The 21,343-nt window shown below is 42.8% G+C and overlaps 1 protein-coding gene across 1 annotated transcript in view; it reads left to right on the forward strand.

The window, feature by feature from the left end:
• Nucleotides 1-1,907: 1,907 nt before the first annotated feature.
• Nucleotides 1,908-21,343, forward strand: part of UCHL3 (ubiquitin C-terminal hydrolase L3) — a 48,276-nt gene continuing 28,840 nt past the window's right edge. The window contains exons 1-3 of the mRNA XM_086482003.1: nucleotides 1,908-1,949; nucleotides 2,185-2,196; nucleotides 14,403-14,531. Coding sequence (XP_086338129.1) covers nucleotides 1,908-1,949; nucleotides 2,185-2,196; nucleotides 14,403-14,531 — 183 coding nt within the window. The remainder of the gene's footprint in view (nucleotides 1,950-2,184; nucleotides 2,197-14,402; nucleotides 14,532-21,343) is intronic.

The raw sequence follows: 21,343 nt of genomic DNA on the forward strand, positions 1-21,343 counted from the left end.
AGCCGGGAGAGGGACCGCGCCCCGCCCGCCCCGCCTGCCCCAACCGCCGCCCCAACGGCCGCCCCGCGCCCCCTTTGCCCGCCCTGGTGGCCGCGCTCTGCTCGCTCGCGCTCCCTGGGGCTGCTCTCGCCTGGCGGGGGTTGGCCGCCGTCAGTCACGCCGACATGGCGGCCACACTGGCTGTTCAACTGCCGCCGCCACTCCTGTCCCGCCCACGGCGGGTCCCAGCTGACCCCGTCAGGCGCCCGCTCTGCCCTCTCGGGGCGCTGGGGCACCCTCTCGCTCCCGGCGCTTTTGTCGCCTCGTTCTTGCCGCGGTTTTGCCGCTTCAGGAAGGGTTCCTCAGCGCGATCCTCTGCTCCAGGGCCCTTTGCCTTGGTGGCTTTGCCCAGTTGGCGGGTATATCGGGTTTTAAACTGTCGCCATTGCTCTTGAAAGAACTACAGGACATTCTTCAAAAAGCTTTTCAGGCAGAGAGGTGAAAGTGTGTCTGTTAACTGGGGTTCTCCAGAGCCAGCAGTACGGTACTCCCCATCCCCCACCCTTCTGGCCACTTGGTACTTCGGTACTCCCATCTCTACAGCACCCAGAAATGCCGTTTGCTCATATCGCACTCCTTCCTTCTCTTGTGGGACTATAAGTCCATAAGACTCTTATGGAACTGCGTGTCAACTGGCCGTTTCTGACCTTCGTGCAGCCTCTCTTCCCACCCCAGATGTACGTGCACGGTCAGCCACCAACTTCCTGCTGCCCCAGCTCTGTTTGGTCACAGGCTGGGCAGGCCTGGAGGTCCAGCCCAGGGGCTTCTACAAAAACCTCCAAATGTCTGCTTTGGGAAATGCAAGGCCCCATGCAAGTGCTGCAAGGGGCCACGGAGGTTGTCTGCAGTTTGTATGGAGCTGTGGGTAGGAGTTGGGGAGGGCTGGGGCCAAAAAATTATGGGTTCCTTCATTTTTAGCTTTCCTGAATTATGCTAAATCTGATATGTGTATATATATATAAAACGTACATTACACAGGATATGATATGTATATATTATACTGTGCTTGATCTTAGCCAAAAAGCTAAGAAATGGTATGTTTATGCTCCTGAGATGGACAAGTACGAGGGGATTCCAGGCATTAGAAGAGAAATGCTGTTTTTCAGTGGGTTTAACACATCTGACAGTAATTTTCAGAAGATCATACGGGGACCTCACCACCTGTGTTCTTGCTGCTACACGCGCTGGAGCCTTCTCAGGCGATGTGGAGGCACCTCACTGCCGCTGCCCTACAGTTCCACCTGAACCCTTCGTCCCGCCTTGCTCCACGGCCCATCCCCTGCCCTCGGGGGTATTTTCCTGAACGCTGTCTGTGCCTCACCGCCGGAGAACGGCTGCCGTTCGCTGGGCCCCGCTGTTCCCAGCGCTGGGCGCGTGCTCCCCATCCAGCCCCAGTTCCCGCGGGGGCTCCGGCTGCGGCGGGCCTGGGGTCGGCCTCGGGGTGCCCCGCAAACGGGGGCGGTGGGGCGCCCCCCAGCGGCTCCTGCGCACCGCGGCAGGCCCCGACGGTCGGGAGCAAGCGCGGGGCGGGGCGGCCGAGGCACCACCCCTTGCCCCGCTGGGAGAATCCATCGACCAGGGGGAGCCGAGAGGGTGGGGAGGGGGAAATCTTCCGGCCGTCGTTGCCCGATAGCATCCAGGGGGAAGGCGTTCATCGGGGTCTTAGCTACCTCGGCCCGCCGCTTCGGAGCGGGAGAGAAGGGTGCGTGGGGGTGCGGGAGGGTTGGCTTCTTGTCCGCCCTCCTCCCGTGCGGCTCGGTGGTGCGGTCGCGGGTCAGGCCGGAGGCGAGGCGGCGTGGGGCGCTGTCAGTGCCGTGCTGCGCTGCGAGGCTCAGTCCAGAGCCGGTACCTGGAGCTGCGCTGCCGCCATGGAGCCCCATCGCTGGCTGCCCCTGGAGGCCAACCCTGACGTGAGTGCCCAGCTTGGGAGTGGGGGGCTGCGGGGTGCGCGGGAGGGCTGCCTGCCTGCCTGCCTGCCTGGCTGCTGGCGGGAGGCAGGATGGCGGAGGGGAGAGGGCTCAGGGCCGCTCCGGGCTCAGCGTCGCGGGCTGAGGGTTGGCTGGTGGGGGAAGGGAACGGGGGAGGTCTTAGCCCGCCGATCTGACCGGGGTCTTAATTCATTTGTGTTTTCTGCTTTCTTTTCAGGTCACGAATCAGGTAGGCAGCTTTTATTTAAGGTAACCTTTAGTCTCTGCAGCTCTAGGCCCATTTCATTTTTATGTAGTAAAAGCTCCTGTTTCTCCGACAAGAGTAACCCCTTCCTCCCCCATGGGGGTCTGCGCTCAGTCTTCTAATATTGGACCGTATGGGAACCTCCTTTGAAACCTCCGAGTACATAGTGTCATATAAAGATACTGTATGAAAGAAAAAACAGGAAAGGAAAAAGAGAGTAGGTGTGGTCTGGCTATTAATGTAATGTAATCGCTGATGTGTTTCAAGGTGGAGTTTAATTTGTTAATTAATGATTAAAACATTATTGTATATTTATATATAATATGTGATAGTTCTTGACCTGTACATGATGGCTTTGTGCACTTGTATGGATCTGCTCACATCACTGTGTGGTGGTCTCTTTCTTCTTTGGCTGACCATAAGAAATAATGTAATTTTATCATATTTGCACTCTGCTGCTTATTCATGACAATATTTGTATGATTGGTTGTTACTGGCTTTGTTAGCGTAGTAGAATCCACAGATTCCAGAGAAAGGAAATTTGTTCTACTCCACAATACAATGTAGGCACTAGATAAACTCTAGCTGAAAGGAATTCGCATGTACTCCAACCCTTCATTATGTTTTCAGTGATAATTTTGAGTACCTTTAATAAATTTTAGACTTCAGCTTTTGATCCCAGCAGGTCCGTTGATAATGTTAAGGATGGTATTTAAGCCAAAAGACTCCTAAGCTTCCAGCAGTAAGATGACATTTTAAAAACTATATTGTTGAAATATTTTGGAAATTAGGAGTTTCTGTGTCTGAAGAATGTAATTTTTTTGTTGCTGTAATATACTAACTGTGTCTGCAGGAGAGTGAAGGGTTGCTTGATGCTGGGTCGTTTTGTACTTGGCTTTATAGCTTTCTAGGACAAATAATTTTACAATTCTTATGGTATTGCTGCTGTGGAGCAATTTGAGAAGTTTTTAATCCCAGTCCTGAGTTAAAATTAACAGCCTTGCCTGGGAGCTTTTCTTGAATGTGTGCTTTAATTTCCTCATGTTTTAGGTTTGTTTTTTTTTTTTAATTTAGAAATTGAGAAACTAAATTCCAGTTTAGAAGAAAATAAGTGTGAATAAATGACTAGTAGAATTTCAAATTCTCTGACTTCTCACTTTCCAGATGTTGAGATGAGCTCATCATGGTACAAATAAAGTCCTGTCAGCTGTAGTGGAGAAATTGAGGAGGAAAAACTAATGCCTTTTGTTTAATCTGGATTATTTTATGTCACTACATGTTTATGTTCTATGGAGACAATCCTAGAAAAATGTTAAATGAACAATTTGAAGTGAGTTTAAAATCTGTGTCTCTTGCCCATTGGCTTTGCATTGATGATGGATGATACCTGTCAGTTGTGGGTGATTATGGATTATAGGAACTTTTACTTCACAAGGATTTTCTTGTTAGTATTTCTGTACAGAAAAGGCCGCTTTAGACTAGTTAGATTTCCTCCTTCACTATATTTGTCCAGTCTTAAATGAGCGGTGGTTGTTGTTATCTACACTGAGGTGTGTATGTTTAAAAAAAAAAAAGAAAAAGGGAAAAAATGGTCGGTGTTGATTATGAATACACCTTACGTTATTAGTGTTCTTTTAATCTCATTAGTATAGTGGTAAACGGTATAACAACAGGGCTGTTAGTCACAAGTTATTCATATCCTGCTTATGTTTAAAACAACAATAATAGTAATTTGAGATTCAAATGAAGTTGTGATGCAATTTTTAAAAATCCTGTTGAGCTAATTGCAAGGACAGACTTTTTTCATGGTACTCTGTGCTGTGCTCTGTAAAATATTCTAGAATTCTTCATGATTAAAAAAACCCCTAACAATGTTGTGCCCCTGATAGCTGTAATAAATGTGTCTAGTAGTAGTTTAATATATTATATCTCTTTACACAGATATCTACCCATGTGTTTCTTGGTGTGTTTATTTTTGTTACTTGCTGGGGTTTTTTAAATTGTATTTTATTTGTTTTACTTGAGTGTTAGACTATGCTTTGAACATACTCCTGTTAATGTTATTGCTGGGTGTGGTAGTGAGCTCTTAAAACCAGAAAAAATTCCAGTCACCTGTAAGATGCGTGGATTCTTAAGTATCAGATTGTAGTCAGAACTATCATTACTATTTAACAAATAGCCTATTCTGGTTATTCTACCAATAATTTTATTCCCTTTTTTAATACCAACTAGAAAGGAAATGTACTAAATACAGGTTTATTCGCTTTTAGTATGTTCTTACCATACTGTGTGCTCTCTAATTTTGAACTGTAAGTTGTAAATTTGAGACTCTTTCAATCTTTGTGGTAGGAATTCAGACAATAATGGAAAAGAACTGGTATTTCTCAGTTTAGGGTATGTGAAATCGTTCCAAAATATCTTGACAGTTTTTCTCTGTCTGAAAGCATTTATGTTATAATGCAAGACTAGGAATTTCTAAATCCTTAGTGTATATAGGACCTGTCTTTGTGCGTACGTGTTAAAACTATTTAAATGTTCAGAAACTGGCTGGTGAGGATAAATGGGAATATTCTTTCTTAGGTGTAAAGATTTCCAGTGGCAGTGACTCATTCTGAATACCACAGCCAGGTATCTATAGTGATTGTTTTAAGAGAGAAGTCAGCGTACTTAAATGTACCATAGAGTGCTAATTTAACTGTCACAATACATTTTTGTCTCTTCCGCTTCCACAGTCTGATAGAACTAATTGTTAGTCCACCTGTGATACAGGAAGAGTTGATGCTTCGGCATTTACAAAGCTCCACTTTGTGTGCAGGGATGACAGGGACTGGTTTCTTCTCTTTGACCTTCAGCTGGGGGGCGTGATGTGACCAGTGCTACCCTTCTTCCTAAATCTCTTGGAAGACTTTCCCCAGTAATGGGAGACAGAAAGCAAGAAAATGTTTATCTGCCTACTGTTTACCAGGTGATGTTTGTCCATGTATCTTGTTCTCAGTTTCTTCTACCACCAAAAAAAAACCCAAACCAAAAAAAAACACCCACCAAAACCCCCCCCCGCACAAACCAAAAAAACCCCACAACCCCTCGAAAAAACAAGTCAGACTGCATGCAAATTTTTGGAGTGAAGAGCTCAGACACAAGCTGATTATTCGTCATAATGTCGCTTCAGTCTGGATTGCAACCCATGATTGATTCCCTAGCAAGCTTAGATAAACAAAAAAGCAGTATTGGTGGATATCTTTCTTGATCTGCCACCCCTCTTCATTCTCTCTTACCTTTCTTCATCTCGCACGTATTAAGAAATATCCTACTTCCTAGATAAGGTACCATGTCAACTCATGACTTCATTATATCCAGATAAGGATAGAGTAACTGATTGCATCTGATTATGAAGCTCAAGCACTGGCTTCAGGTAGTTCAGAGTTAAACTGCTGAGAGTTGGCTGTGGCTTGAGTTTCTCTTGCCACATAGGGTTTATGTGCTGGTTCTTAGTTACCTTCCAGCATTATTTTCAGTCCTTTGATCCTACTTTTTTTTTTTTAAGTCATTAAGGTACGAAGAGTCAGCTACATAAAGAAATTAATTGTAGTCCATGGACACCCTTGACAGCTGTGACTTTAAAGTCACAGGGGCAATAAAGATCACAAAAATATAGAACAAATGGCAGAAACTGGATACAGTCTTGACCTGATTATGGAACACATTTCTTAAGGGTTTGGGCAAATACAGAGATTAATTATCTTTAGGAAACCAACAGTACTCTTCCTAAAAGGTCTTTCCATTTTATGAACTCAGAAACACTTATCACACAAGCTTTCCCAAAAGAAAGCCCTACTGATCAAAGTTATTGGAAAGGCAATGCCCATGATTCCTGAAGTCCGTTGGGTGGTAGTACTCAGAGATAACCTACTGTGTTGGAGTGAAAGGATGTTGGATGTGAAGAAACAGAGATATCCTTCTGAAAATGCTTAGCTAAGCTTACTTTTTTGGTTGGGGGTAGGGGAGTGGAGTTTCACTCTTCTGTTGTAAGCAGAGTGGAAACAGTGGAGATAGTGTGCATGCTTGGAAAACAGCCTGTTATTGAGTAGAAAGTGGAAGACCAGGACTCAGTTTGTGTCTTTCTGTAAAGAGAATACCCCAGAAAGCCTTCCACAGAGCCCCAACAAAGGGGAAGTGTTGAGGCTGTGGCACAGCAAAGAATAAGCACAAGGACAAATACAAAGGGATTGTAGACGCCCACTGTGACACCACTTGTTATATGTTGCTTCTCGTTTAAAATATCTCAAGCTGTATATATGTCTTACTGAGTTTAAATAGGTAGACATGTAACAAAGGGAAAATTGTAACTTGTTTTGGGGGTTTAGAGCATTACTTACAGGAATAGTTGAAGGATAGACTTAGTCTGTCTTTGTATGTTCCTCAGTAATTGAAAGCTAAGAAAATGATGTATTTCGTTCCTCTACTTATACATGCTGCTTCTGGCCTGTTATTGTGCTCTTTTTTGCTCAGTTTCTTGTTTTTGTTTCAATGACATAAACTAAAAATTGTAACAAGGAAACCCTTACTGTCTTGAACAGTTTAAGTGAATGGGGTGCTACAGAGTGGAAAACAAGTGATAGTGGTTCATGCAACACGTTATCTCATTGCACTGAAGATGCTGTTCTCTGCTTCCACATTTTCCTTGGCTTAAAGGACCAGCAGAATCAGAATCCAAATGTTGTTTTAGTACACTGTAAAAATAATATGTATAATAGCTTATTTGGAAGAGTGGATTGATCTGGCTCATGCCCATTATGAGTAATTGTTTAGATCATAGGAACAGGTCTCGCACTCGTTTTTCACACTTGGTGTCCTGTTTTGAAGCAGTGGCTCGGCACCTCGGGTCTTTGTTCAGTGCATTCTAAAGCTCTTGCTCGCTGGGGTGGTTTTGGAGGAAGCCTGGGTCAGCTGGTTAGCCCAGCTTTCTGGGCACTATGCATTGCTGCCTGTGTGATGTCCTGGTTCCATATATACAGCAGTGCCTGGGGATACTGAGCATTGAGTTTTGAAACTGCTTGATGGCTATGTTAAAAATATGTACCTCTCATTGTGAAGATTGGGAGCACTAACCCTAAGTCAGTGTTGCTCTTTTAGACGCTCTGAAGAAACTAACACCATTGGAAGGATAAGAATTTTGTGGGTGTAAGATTTCTCACACTTTTGATGAAGTTGAAAGTGTTCTCTTTTTTTCTTTCCTTCATTGCTAATTTTGAAAAAAAAAAAATTTAAAAATTGTGATAATAAGTGGGCTGTATTCCTTGAACTTTATTATGAGGTCCTGAAATACAACGCTTGAGGATATTAAAGAATTTGTAATAAATCTTGACTTTCCCAAGTAAGTTTATTGTAATAGAGCATCTCCTGTTTGAGCAGGACCATACAGTGGCCACTCTAAGTGAGGAGTAGTTGGTAAAGAAGAATAATGCAACTCATGTAAGTTAAAGCCATGTAATTGCTTCTCATGTGGCTTTTGACCTGCTGTAGAGAACTAAAGTTTCTACAGCTGCTGCCATCTTGTCATATCAGTCACTTTGATTAATGGTCTGAAAGAAGCCTTCTCTAAAATGCATCGGAAAAGGATCCCTTCATTTTAATTCCATAAATGTAATAATGAAAGAATTAAGAAATATATCCTTATAATGCCCAAACAATAAAATATTGTTTTGGTGGTTCCCATATTTCTGTAAAGGAATTTCACTTCTGAAACAATTTTTTGTAATATGCCTCTAGAAATGATGTATAAAGAATTGAAAGCAAAATACTGTGCATTTATATTTGTAATATAGGTTAGTTTAATAAGAATTGCATACTTGAAGGGCTGAATCTATTTGTGGATTTATATTAATTGTAATGTGTTTTTCTGTTGTTTTTTTTTCTTGGTGATAATTCCATCAGACGTATTTTATGCAGTGTCTTACTACTTTCTAAGGAAAAATATTAGCTTTAATTTAACAAAGTGCCAAAAATTCTTATGCTTTAATGAAAAAATTACAAAATATTGTCTTAATTGGGTTATTTAGATCTAGTCCTTACAGTTTCCTAAAGCCACAGGCATGTTTTGTTTTTGCAGAAGAAAGTCTTCACTGTGGTTTTGTTGTGATACAGCGATGCTTTAATCCACTGAGCAGAAGTACAATAAAATGTAGACTCTGTTGGTGTCTTGGTTTGCATTTGCATTTAGAAGAGAATTACAACAGCTGTTTCTTCCCACAAAAGCTCTTTGACTTTTGCATCTGAGTGTCATCTGAGTGTCTGGAAACGTTTGTGTGTTTTTCCAATTTTATGTTTTCATGGTTCCAACTTGTATACAAATACCACAGTAAAATGTGGAAAACTCAAAGTCTTGAGTATAGTGTCTTAGCATTTAGAATGTGTCGTTCTTGAAATATTTGTAAATGCTGTTCAACTTCAATCACGCCTAAATTTCAAAGTCCATTTTGTTTCAGTATTCTCACTTTGGTTTTGCATGCAAGTGACAAAATGGAAAAGAGCATCACTACTTCAGACAATATTTAAATTGTGCATTAAATACTTCAGAAATTTCCTGTTAAAATTAATTGCACCCTTTTTCTTACCCCAGTTACCCTTTCCACATCTCCATCAATTCCATAAACTGAATTTTTCTACTGGCTATGTAACTGTATTGGCAGAAGTACTATTTTAAACTGTTGAAGTCAAGTCACCCTTGTCAAGACATTGCTAGGTTGCCTTTGTCTCCTGGGTTTCCATTCTACTTTTGAGGCTCTTTAAAAATAAATAAATAAGCATGAACACTTTTTTTAAATAAATAAATTTCACGAGCCTTAAAGGCAGCCAGTGTGCCTCAGAGCAGAATCATATATTAAAGATAACTGCTCTGTGCTTCTTTCAATTCCTAACAGTTAGTAGATTAAAGTAGTGGTACTGACAGTGAAAACCACATAGGGTATACCACATAGGTAATGTGCCTAAATGTGCTTATTGTAGTGTTTTTGGTATTAACTAACATTTAGACTTTCTGAGTTACGGTTTGTGGTGATTTAGAATAGAATCAGGTAGGCTGGAAGGGACCTCTAGAGTTCTGCAGTCCAACCATGTTCTGTTCAAAACAGGTTGCTCGGGAAGTTGTCAAGTTCTGAATTCCTCAAAGGATGAAGACTCTACAGACTCCTGGGCAGCCTGTGCTAGTGTTTGACCGTGTTCATTAATTTTTAATTTTATTGTTAAGTGCTTTCCTTATCAAGTTCAAATTTCCTGTGTTCCAGCCTATGTCCACTGTTTCTTTACTGTGCGCTGTTGAGTCTGTCTCCATCTTCTCTGCACTCTCCCTTAGCTAGTTGAAAACAGTAAAATCAGGTGAGAAGGAAGAGCCTTCTGGAAATTGGGGGGGGGGGGGGGGGGGGGGGGGAAGGAAGAGAAATTAATGAGAAGGGCAGATCCTTATCTGTGGGTGTGTGTGGAAAGTAATTTCAAAAGTGACTTTTTGTGTAATGGTTACCTGGACCAGTGAAAAACAAAGAAGTGGTTTTCAGGAAGGTATTTTAATACAACAAGAAAGGAGATGACTGAACTTATGACAACAATCATAAAGTTCTGAAAAAGTTAATAAATAGATACAGACATGTGTGGTGTATTGTTCTTCTTCCTGAGCCCCTGTAAGACTTCTGTAATGTAGCCAATTACCTTTTTTTTTCTTCTTCTAAGGTAAATGCTCAAAGACATAGAGATTAACAATAGTCAGCAGTGTGATAAGCAGTGGATGAGAGAGTATCTAATACCCTTTTGTGCAGATCTACAGAAATTCAAAGCTGCTATTTTGTGTTAACCTGAGTATGTAGTATCAATAAGCTAAGACAAGGTAAACAGCTGAGAGTGAGTGAGCCCTCTGATAACAGTTCAAAGTACCCTAACTGCTCTGTCCAGTAGGTATCTGTGGAACAAAATTACTTGGGTAATTGCTGAATAATTGGAAGGCAAAGCAGCAGAGGTCCCTCCCTATGAATGACGCTGTCTAAAAAGCATACAGAACTGCCTGCTGTCCTAAAACAGGAATGCTTTTGTCAGCAGGGGAGTGGTTGCTTCACCTCCTGGTGCATAACTGACTCCTTTTTGTACCAGCATCTTTGACTGGCCTAGGAAAAGACTAAGGGAGAAAAAAAGGAGCTTTAATTTAGTTATTACTAAAGTAATAGCTTGCCAAAGTATCTTGCCAAAATTGAAGCTGTTGCTTGTGACGTTTCTTTTTCTGCCTTCACTGTGTTGCATCTAATACGGATTTTTGTCCCTCTAAAGAACTTTCCTTGGTTCCTAACAACTTTTTATTCCTACAAAATTTCTTCTCCTTGACCCTGCTAAATACAGTCTTGTCTTGCTTTTATCCATTCAGAACAGTTGCAAAAGATTACTTACCTGCCTGTGGCATTGACTGAATTCCTTTTTTTTTTTTTTTTTTTTCCTCATTGAATGTCTGCATGTGAAAGATAAGTTCCATATTGTTTGTTTCTAGAGTTCTTCGTACCCTGCTTTCTATTGTTCATCTGTTACACATCTGTCAGTCTCTCTTACACAGGGGCTCATGCTGCCAGTTTTTATCATCTACTTAGTAAATTTTCAGAAGGATCTCTTGTCACTTTTTTTCCCAGCCCTGAATGAAACCCTCTTGATACACAGAGAGATCTCATTTGCCTGTTTTGAGTCTCCTTAATCTTCTTTTTTTTTTTTTTTTTTATGGTTCTACGATAAAGTTATTAGGCTGTTTGTGTGTTAAAATCACTGCCTGTCATACTAAGTCTGTGCTCTTGCTATTTTTTTGTAGTGCTGACCATCACTTCTAGTCATCACTCTCATTGTATAATGAAACTTTAGTTTCTTAGAGGGTGAAGTGTCTAGGCAGTATTGTCATGTGAGTAACGAAAGACACCCTGTATCTGTGGAGTTTTAGTTATGATGAATATTTCATTCAGGAGTTTGAGTACCTATTCTTGGGTTTAGGGAGTATTTTGTTGATTTGGGTTTGGGGGGGGGTTTATTTGTTTGCTTTGGTTGGTTGGTTAGGCTTTTTTTTTTTTTTTTTTTCCCTTCCCCAGTGGGGCAGAACAGGACAGGAGAACCTAAATTACTTATTTGTCCAGTAGTTTAATGTGATCCTTCTGGTTGTGGGGTCTTTTTCTAGGCAAGTGTTGTTTTTATTTTGGGTTTTTGTACCCTTATTCCACGTAATCTTGCAAAATAATAAATGGTATTTTTTTCAGTTGCATTACTTTTTCCACAGTTCTGAATAACAGCAGTAAAAATGGAGTGGTTAGTCATTGGCTCCATAAGAAAAGTACTAGAAGTACAAATAATATTTTAATGGACCAACACACGTACTCCCTTCCCCTTCAGATTTTTTTGTTGTTGTTGTTCATGAAGTGATAATTATCTTCACAACCTAGAGGGTTAGAATAGGAGTTCAAAATACACTGTCTTTTGTTTCATCAGCTAGTAAATACTTAGCGCTTTCCCTTTTTCCCCATTTTCATTAAAAGAGAATAATTTGGCCTTCTTCTCAATCTTGGCAAGACTTAAAGGTGGTACACAACCAAAAGAGCTTGGTGTATTATATGAGCAATCTTCTGAGTGGATTTTCTTATTGTACTCAAAACTACCTTGTTTTTTAAACGAGTCAAAAAGGGTCAGTTTTGCAAAGCCTTATTTATGACTTGTGCCCAGTCCCACAAACCTCTACATAAGAGAACAAAATTTTCTTAAGAGCTTGATAGACAATTTATTTTCCCCCTCATTCCCCTTTTCCTCTTTGAATTTATGGTCGATCAATGTTTTTAGTTATTAGTAGGTAGTATAATAAAAAGAGAAAAATGGGGAAAAGTGTTTACATGGCCTTGTGAAAAGAAAATTCCATATTTTGCAATGCAGCCAGAATCGAATACTGAACTAGCTCTGTGAACTGTAGAGATTACTGTAGATACACGGAAAGCCATATTAATTTTTCCAAGATACTCTTTAAACTCTTTTCAAACTTAAATCGCCTTTACTTGCCCTTGGTTTTGATGTCATGTCTTGCAGTGTGAAATGGAAAGAGAATACTGCATTTAAAATGGTAAAGTGTGGGGTTTTGTTGTTTTTTTTTTCCCCCCATCAAACAACTGGCTGCAAACTGCAGCTTCGTTCTTTTAATAAATGTAAGGGTATGTATATTTTCTGCTGGTTTGCCCCCTTGTAGAAGATATTCCTAAGTATTACTGGTAAAAATCTTCCTTACTCTTCATAAATACTTGTTTTTCATACATTCAGCCGTTGTAGAAACTGCCTCCTTTAGATCTGTAAATATTGAGAGTTGGCCCCTTGGATATGGCTCCTGAAAGGCAACCACCTTGCCTCTTGCCCAGTACAAGTTGATACTGGTATTTGAAGGGTACTCATTAGATGAAGGCACTTGTATTTCATTGTATGTTCTCGTGTTTTGTTTTAATAAAATATTCATTTTGGGTATTTCTTACAGGTATATCTATATAGGTATGAATCTGCTCAAACATGGCATAACTGTTATTGTGTCCTTGTGCGGATGTGTAAACCTGCTCACTGGGTGGAATATGGAAAGGAGAGAGAGTCATCTATGCCTTTCATTTAGGGTTATCGTCTTCTGTGATCCTTCTTAAGCATCTTTACTGCAAATGTATCAATAAATAGATTTCCATAAATAGTGCTGGGTAGGAGGAGTATGATGAAGCTTTTAAAGTTATCTTTCCACTCTAAGAAAGATAATGGACAAATTACTCCGGTCTCCTGCAGTGTCACTTTTGGGAACAATATTAGGAACTGCAGAGTTGAGTTTCGTTGAGAGCTTTAGGGGTTCGTTGTTTTCCTATTAGAGAGGGTAGAGGAATATTATTTGCTGCATGTTTTTTCAGGCATTTAAATTTGCAGCTGTTTTATCAGCAGACTTTGCTTATTTAAATTTGAGAGCCCCAGGTGACTGGGTAAGATTTTCCTGTAGAATATGGGTTTTCCAGCAGAAATATACTATATTGTGAAATGTTAACTTTTTTGAAAATACACAGGGTTCCCACATCTTTTAAGTTTTTCTCAAAAATGTGTTTCTTTTACCAGTACAAGTAGTGTTTCAAAGTAGGATTTGTATGCCACAGTGTACAATTAGCTTTTTCTTATTATTATGAATGGTCAGTGTGTGTATGGTAACAATAGTTTCTGAATTCAGTTAGGTTCTTCTAGACTCTGATAACACAAATATTTCAAATTGGTTTAGATCATATATAGTTATTAATTCTGTAGCTGTTGTTGTGGTATGTAACTTATCTGAGTAAAAGAAGAATATCTGATTAAAAAGTGAGCCCCCAATTGTAGGGTAAGGTTGTCAAAGCTTAGTAGGTGCTGCAGTCTCGTTTTCCTCCTTAAATGGCTTAATGCTAGGTAAAAGATCCAAAATCACTTCTTGTGTCGTGACATATAGCTGTAGTATGGGAAAAAATGATCAGCCTTTGGCTTAGATGCTATTCAGAAGTTCTAAAGAAGCAACTGAGAATTACATGAAGATTCATGATTGTCTGGCACTTAATCTTTGTCTACTACTTCAAAATATGTTACTCTATCACAGCTTGAAAGGATTTTTCATATAAAAGAACACCTTGAAAGGTACACTTACTAAAATATGTATCTTGAGTCTCTGCTCAGAAGGCCATCAACGATCACAATTTTTTTGAGTTGCTGAAACCCAGCAGTTCCAGTATGAGTGCTGGTGTCAGGTATTCTGAAGTACTCATGGAGTTAAATAATATAAGTTTATTCATATGTGCTCTGACCCATGATTTCTAGTCAAAGTGAATATTCAGTATTTTTCTATTTTGTGACAAAACACTTTCAAAATGGCTGAAATTCTTTAATGCTATAGTAAATACTGCTAGGAGTGTTTTCATTTCCCTTTCATAAAGTGATATAAATAAACAAAATGTGGGGATTCTGTGTGTCTTTGTTATCACTATGATTTATTCAGACTTGACTAAAACTTGGGTCTCATTCTCCTTTATTCTCCTTTAAATTTTCGAAAGTATAGGTTTTTGCAATGTCTTTCACATTGTAAATACTCTGTTATGCTTCTAAAAAGGTAAGTATATGAGCGTACTCATTTAATATTATTCTATTTTTTTCTTTTCCAGTTTCTCAAACAGTTAGGTATACATCCTGACTGGCAATTTGTAGATGTTTATGGTATGGAACCAGAACTGCTTAGCATGGTGCCAAGACCTGTCTGTGCAGTGCTACTTCTCTTTCCAATAACAGAAAAGGTAAATGTTTATTTAATTATCAGCTAATCACTTGTGTTGTAAATGAAATGGGAATAAACAGTTTGAATTTCGTATTTGGGTGTCATAATAGAATCAAGATGACACTCAGACCTTACTGAAGAGACTTATTTAGAAACAACAAAATGCTTGCTTCAGAACCTTCTTTTGATAACCTTACATGCATACTTCCAGTTTCATTTCAAGTTGGAGTGGGAAAAGCTAATGTAGAAGCACAGAGAAATACAGCTCACATTCTTCTATTACAGACAATTTAAGGCTTTTTTTTTTTTAAATATGCCTTGTGAAATGGGTTGGTTCTGCTACTTTTCGTAGAAAGCTACAATAGCATAAGCAAAATAAGAGGTAGGGTGTAGGACTAGATATAGTCCTACTTTTTTGAGTTTTTGTACTGTTGCACTGACGAAATTTCAATATGCTTTCAGTTATCAGTGCCAATATGGCTTTTGCTTCTTGGACAGATGGGGCATATTTCTAAGATGAAAGATAATTCTCCCTACCACACACCCCTTTCTTCCTGTGTTAGACTTTGAAATACTTGATTTGGTTAAATATTCAAGTCTGCTTATTTTGTGTCATATGCTTACACAAGATGGATGTCTTCTCTATGTAAATCCCCTTTGAGTATTATGTAGGTCTAAATGTGTGGTTCATACTGATCTTTCTTACGTGATTGTGATAATGTCAGCCAAAAAGTTTGAGATGAATCTCCCAAACGTCTACATTTTAACGTGTCTATCAAAAAGAACACGTGCTTTATAAGAACAAAGCAGTTAGCAATTGGTAGCCACCGAGGCAAAGCGCTCCGGAGCAGAGGATCGCGCCGAGGAACCCTTCCTGAAGCGGCAAAACCGCGGCAAGACCGAGGCGGCAAAAGCGCCGGGAGCGAGAGGGTGCCCCAGCGCCCCGAGAGGGCAGAGCGAGCGCCTGACGGGGTCAGCTGGGACCCGCCGTGGGCGGGACAGGAGTGGCGGCGGCCGTTGAACAGCCAGTGTGGCCGCCATGTCGGCGTGACTGACGGCGGCCAAGCCCCGCCCAGGCGAGAGCAGCCCCAGGGAGCGCGAGCGAGCAGAGCGCGGCCACCAGGGCGGGCAAAGGGGGCGCGGGGCGGCCGTTGGGGCGGCGGTTGGGGCGGGCGGGGCGGGCGGGGCGCGGTCCCTCTCCCGGCTCTAGAGGCCAACTCCACCGGTGGCCATCGCCCTCCCAGAAAAGGACCCAGCTGCGGTTTCCACCCGGCCGAAAGCCACCGCCAGAAGGAATGTGGCGACCCAGGCGGAGCTCCCGCACAACCCCGCAGCTGTGCAGGTCTCTGGCTGCCGGGAGTGCCTGAGCCTGTCACTGTGCCGGAGGGCAGCAGGGACAGCAGCTGTGTGCGGTGTGAGCAGGTGGCCGATGTGCTCAGCCTGGTGGCAGAGCTGAGAGAGGCAGTGGAAAGGTTAAGGAGCATGAGGGAGTGTGAGAGGGAGAGAGATGGGTGGAGCCCCACCCTGCCATCCCTGAGGCAAAGGCAGCAGGTGGAGGCTCCACAAGAAGCAGAGGATCCCTGCCCTCCTGGCACCAGGCAGAAGGAGGGGACATCAGGGGTTGGGGGGGGGATTGGAAACAGGTCCCTGCTAGGGGTGGCAGGCAAATCACCTCTGGGCCTCCCTCACCTTACCAGTTGCTCCTACACAACAGATATGGGGCTGTAGAAGTTGAGGGCCATGCAAATGAGGAGGTAGGTGAAGGTCCCTCGAGGGAGTTGCCTAGGGAGAGTCAGTCAGCCCCATGCATTGTGACTGCCTCTGTTAAGAAAAAGGAGGGTAGTTGTGGGCAATTCCCTGCTGAGGGGAAGAGAGGGCCTAATATGCCGATGAGACCCATCCCACAGGGAAGTCTGCTGCCTCCCTGGGGCCCCGGTTGGAGATGTAACTAGGAAACTCCCTGGTCTGGTTACAGCCCTCTGATGATTACCCACTATTGGATAGCGATGAGGTTGCGGAGAGAAGTCCAAAGGTTCCAAAGGCGATCAGAAGGGACTTGAGGGCCCTGGGGCGATTGCTTGAAGGATCAGGAGCACAGGGAGTGTTTTCCTCAATGCCTTCAGTGGCAGGGAAGAATACTGAAAGGAACAATAAAACACACCTGATGATTAACACGTGGCTCAGAGGCTGGTGCCATCGATGGAATTTTGGCTTTTATGATCATGGGGAGGTTTACCTGGCACTGGGTCTGCTGCCAACAGACTGACTTCAGCTTTCTAGAACGGGGAAAAGGATTGTCGCACATGAGTTGGCCGGGCTCATCGAGGAGGCTTTAAACTAGATTTGAAGGGGGAAGGGCACAAAACAAGGGAAACTATTGATGAACCTAAGGGTGGCATGCCAATGTTGGGGGGTGAAATGGATAGCTCAGCTCAAGTGCATCTACACCAGTGCACGCAGCATGGGCCACAAACAGAAGGAGCTGGAAGCCGTTGTGCAGCAGGATAGCTGTGACTTGTTCGCCATCACAGAAACATGGTGGGATGACTTTCATGACTGGAGTGCTGCAATGGATGGTTATAAGCTCTTCAGAAGGGACAGTCAAGGAAGGAGAGGCGGTGGGGTGGCTTTGTATGTTATAGGGAGAGTTTTGATTGTGTAAAGGTTAATGATTGTGAGGACAAGGCCGAGTGCTTATGGGTAAGGATGAGGGGGAATGCCAACGAGGCAGATATCCTGCTGGGAGTCTGTTATAGGCAACCCAACCAGGATGAAGAGGCAGATGAAGCATTCTACAAGTGGCTGGCAGAAGTCTCTCAATCGTTAGCCCTTGTCGTCATGGGGGACTTCAAATTACCAGATGTCTGTTGGAAATAGAACACAGCAGAGAGGAAACAGTCCAGGAGTTTCCTGGAGTGTGTGGAGGATAACTGCCTGACACAGCTGGTAAGAGAGCCTACCAGGGGAGGTGCCTTGCTTGACCTGCTGTTTACGAACAGAGACGGATTGGTGGGAGATGTGATAGTCTGAGTCCATCTTGGGCTCAAGGACTGTGAAATGGCAGAGTTCTCGAGTCTTGGTGAAGTGAGGAAGGAGATCAGTAAATGCACTACCATGGACTTCCAGAGGGCAGACTTTGGCCTGTTCAGGACACTGGTCAAGTGAGTCTCTTGGGAGACAGTCCTGACAGGCAAAGGGGTCCGGGAAGGCTGGACATTCTTTAAGGAGGAAGTATTAAAGGCGCAGGAGCAGGCTGCCTCCATGTGCCATAAGATGAACAGTTGGGGAAGATGACTGGCCTGGCAGAACAGGGAGCTTTTGCTAGAACCCAGGGAAAAAAGGAGGGTTTACCACTCTTGGAAGAAGGGACAGGCAACTTAAGAAGAGTATATGGATCTTGTTAGGTCATGCAGAGGGAGAATTAGAGAGGCAAAAGCCCAACTAGAACTCAATCTGGCCACTGTCATGAGGGACCACAAAAAATGTTTCTATTAATACACAGTAACAACAAAAAGAGAGATGAGGAGAATCTCCATCCTCTATTGGATGGGGAGGGGAATATTGCCTGCAAGGATGAGGAAAAGGCTGAGGTACATAATGCCTTCTTTCCCTATTACTTTAATAGTCAGACAAGCCATCCTCAAGGTAATCAGCCTCCTGAGCTGGAAGATGGGGATGGAGAGCAGAATAAACTACCCATAATTCAGGAGGAAGCAGTTGAAGAGCTGCTTTGCCACCTGGACATCCACAAGTCTGTGGGGCCGGATGGGATCCACCCGAGAGTACTGAGGGAGCTGGTGGAGGAGCTGGCCAAACCACTCTCCATCATTTATCAGCAGTCCTGGTCAATGGGGGAGGTCCCAGACGACTGGAGGCTTGCCAGTGTGATGCCGATCTACAAGAAGGGCCGGAAGGAGGGTGCGGGGAACTACAGGCTTGTCAGCCTGACCTTAGTGCTGGAGAGGATTATGGAGCGGTTCGTCTTCAGGGTGCTCATAGGGTATGTGCAGGACAACCACGGCCTTAGGCCCAGCCAGGATGGGTTCATGAAGGGCGGGTCCTGCTTAACCAACCTGATTTCCTTCTGTGACCAGGTGACCCGCCTAGTCGATGAGGGGAAGGCTGTGGATGTCATCTACCTGGTCTTTAGTAAAGCCTTTGACACCATCTCCCACAGCGTCCTCCTAGGAAAGCTGCTGGCTCATGGCCCAGACAGGTGCACTCTTAGGCTGGCTTAAAAACTGTCTGGACGGCCAAGCACTGAGAGTTGTGGTGAATGGAGTTAAATCCAGCTGGTGGCCGGACACAAGCGGTGTTCCTCAGGGCTCAGTATTTGGGCCAGTCTTGTTTAACATCTTTATCGATGATCTGGACGAGGGGATTGAGTGCTCCCTCAGTAAGTTTGCAGATGACACTAAATTGGGTGCAGGTCCTGCACTTGGGTCACAACAACCCCATGCAGCACTACAGGCTTGGGGACGAGTGGCTGGAAAGCTGCCCGGTGGAAAAGAACCTGGGAATGCTGGTCAGCAGGTGGCCAAACATGAGCTAGCAGTGTGCCCAGGTGGCCAAGAAGGCCAACAACATCCTGGGCTGTATCAGAAATAGTGTGGCCAGCAGGAGCAGTGAAGTGATTGTGCCTCTGTACTTGGCACTGGTGAGGCCTCCCCTTGAATCCCATGTGCAGTTTTGGGGCCCTCATTAGAAGAAAGACATTGAGGTGCTGGAGTGTGTCCAGAGAAGGGCAACGAAGCTGGTGAAGGGCCTGGAGAACAGGTCTTATGAGGAGTGGCTGAGGGAAGTGGGGTTGTTTAGCCTGGAGAAGAGGAGGCTGAGGGGAGACCTTATTACTCTCTACAGCTACGTGAAAGGAGGTTGTAGTGAGGTGGGTGTCAGTCTCTTGTCCCAAGTAACAAATGATAGGACAAGAGGAAGTGGCGTCAGGTTGCGCCAGGGGAGGTTTAGACTGGCCATTAGGAAAAATTTCTTTACTGAAAGACTGGTGAAACATTGGAAGAGGCTGCCCAGGGAAGTGGTGGAGTCACCGTCACTGGAGGTGTCCAAAAAACACGTAGATATGGCACTTCAGGACCTGGTTTAGTGGGCATGGTGGTGTTGGTTTGACGGTTGGACTTGATGGTCTTAGAGGTCTCTTCTAACCTTATGATTCTATGATTCTGTTAAAGCTTAACTTATATAACAAAACTGGTTATTTTAAATAGGAATGACAAGGTCAATCCTCTTGCTTATTAGGTGCTGTATAACTTCACATTCTCTTTCTACAAAACAGCTGTCCAGGCAGTCCTTTTCAGGCTTGATTTCAGCCCCCTTAATAATTTTGAGTTTAAGGAAACTCTTAACTATCCTCACCTGTTTTCAGGAAATTTCCTTTCTGTTACCTTTGAGGCATTGTTTTCTGTATGCTGTGATTTCTGGCTGGCTGCTTGAGCTACAGGTCTGAGCTCCCTCTGTGACTGTCACATTTCTTTTGCCTCTCTGGCTGTGCAAACTTCTTTTCTTGGATCACGCTATGGGAGCATCATCCTATGGGAAAGAACAACTTTCCTCTTGTTCCAGAAGGTGTGTTCAGTTTCATCCTTAGGAAGCATATAACAAACAGAACCAGAGAAACAGCATATGCTCTGTTGCATCAATCAAATTTGACCACCAGCCAAATAGAGATTTTTTTCCCGCATGTTAATCCTTCAGAAACATAAGGGACGCAAGTGTTTCTATAAACTCTTTAGCCTAAGTGTGCGAAGGCTGAGTCTTTCATGTGAGGTCCCAATGTTCTGAAGGTTTTGTTGTTCAGTGTGAACTCCACAAGACTCTTGATCAGTATTTTGTATTTCTGTAGTACTTTTCCTCCCCTCAGTCTCCCTTTCAGTATGGCCTGTTGTAAATAATTTATTATTTATTTATGTTTCTTTGCTGGGTCTACGGTTATGAAAGTATGCCTCTTAATTTTGCTGCCTTCCTAAGCACTTTTCTGTCATGGCTTTTTTTTCTTCTGTCTAGAAGTTCCTGTCTTTCATGTTTCCTATACGTCAGTTTGCTTTGACTTAATTTTAGGGCAAGGTACTCTTTGTTAGTATGCAGATAATTTTCAGGTTATTGTCCAGTTTAAAGGTCGGTGACTTTCTTAGTCTGCATTGTAGGCTCTAGACAGAGTGAATACCGTGAGCATTGAGCATTTTGGGTGTGGTCCAATGAATACGTTTCATGGGATCGCTCAAGTTAGGACAGACCTCTGGAGGTGATCTGGTCTAACCCTTGCTCAAAATTGTATTTTCAGTATTCTCAACGTTTATGTATTTATTTTTTCCAAGGAGTTTGTTTTGGTTGGCAGGGAGTGAATGGCAGCTATATTGTTTATCTTCTGTAATCTGTACTTTTGTCCAGTTGTGCTTTATGAAATTTTTTTCTCAAGGCTGTTTTTGTTAACTTGTAGATAAGTGGTGTCAAATTAAAATGCTTTGTAAATGCTCTTGTATTACTTACACTATTCAGACAAGCTGCAAGCATGGAACCACAATACTGGAAACATTTCTTGTTTCTGTATGTCACTAATGGTACATAGAATCTGAGGGAAATTTCTCATGGGTTTTCAGGAAGAGTTCCTTGATAACATTCTGCATTCAAACTGTATTTTTGTCACACTTGTATAAAAAGCCCATCTACTTCAATACTTTTTTTTTTTTTTTTGTCTGCAAAAGTACCTGGTAAAAGAGGCAAAGGAGGAAGAAAGAACAGCATTGTCTGGAACATTTGCATTTTTCTTTAATTCTTTCTCTGTTTTAGATTAAGATCTTAAAATAAAAAATAAATACA

Source organism: Leptosomus discolor, chromosome 1 (assembly GCF_034619465.1).
Source record: "Leptosomus discolor isolate bLepDis1 chromosome 1, bLepDis1.hap2, whole genome shotgun sequence".
NCBI classification, from domain to species: domain Eukaryota; kingdom Metazoa; phylum Chordata; class Aves; order Leptosomiformes; family Leptosomidae; genus Leptosomus; species Leptosomus discolor.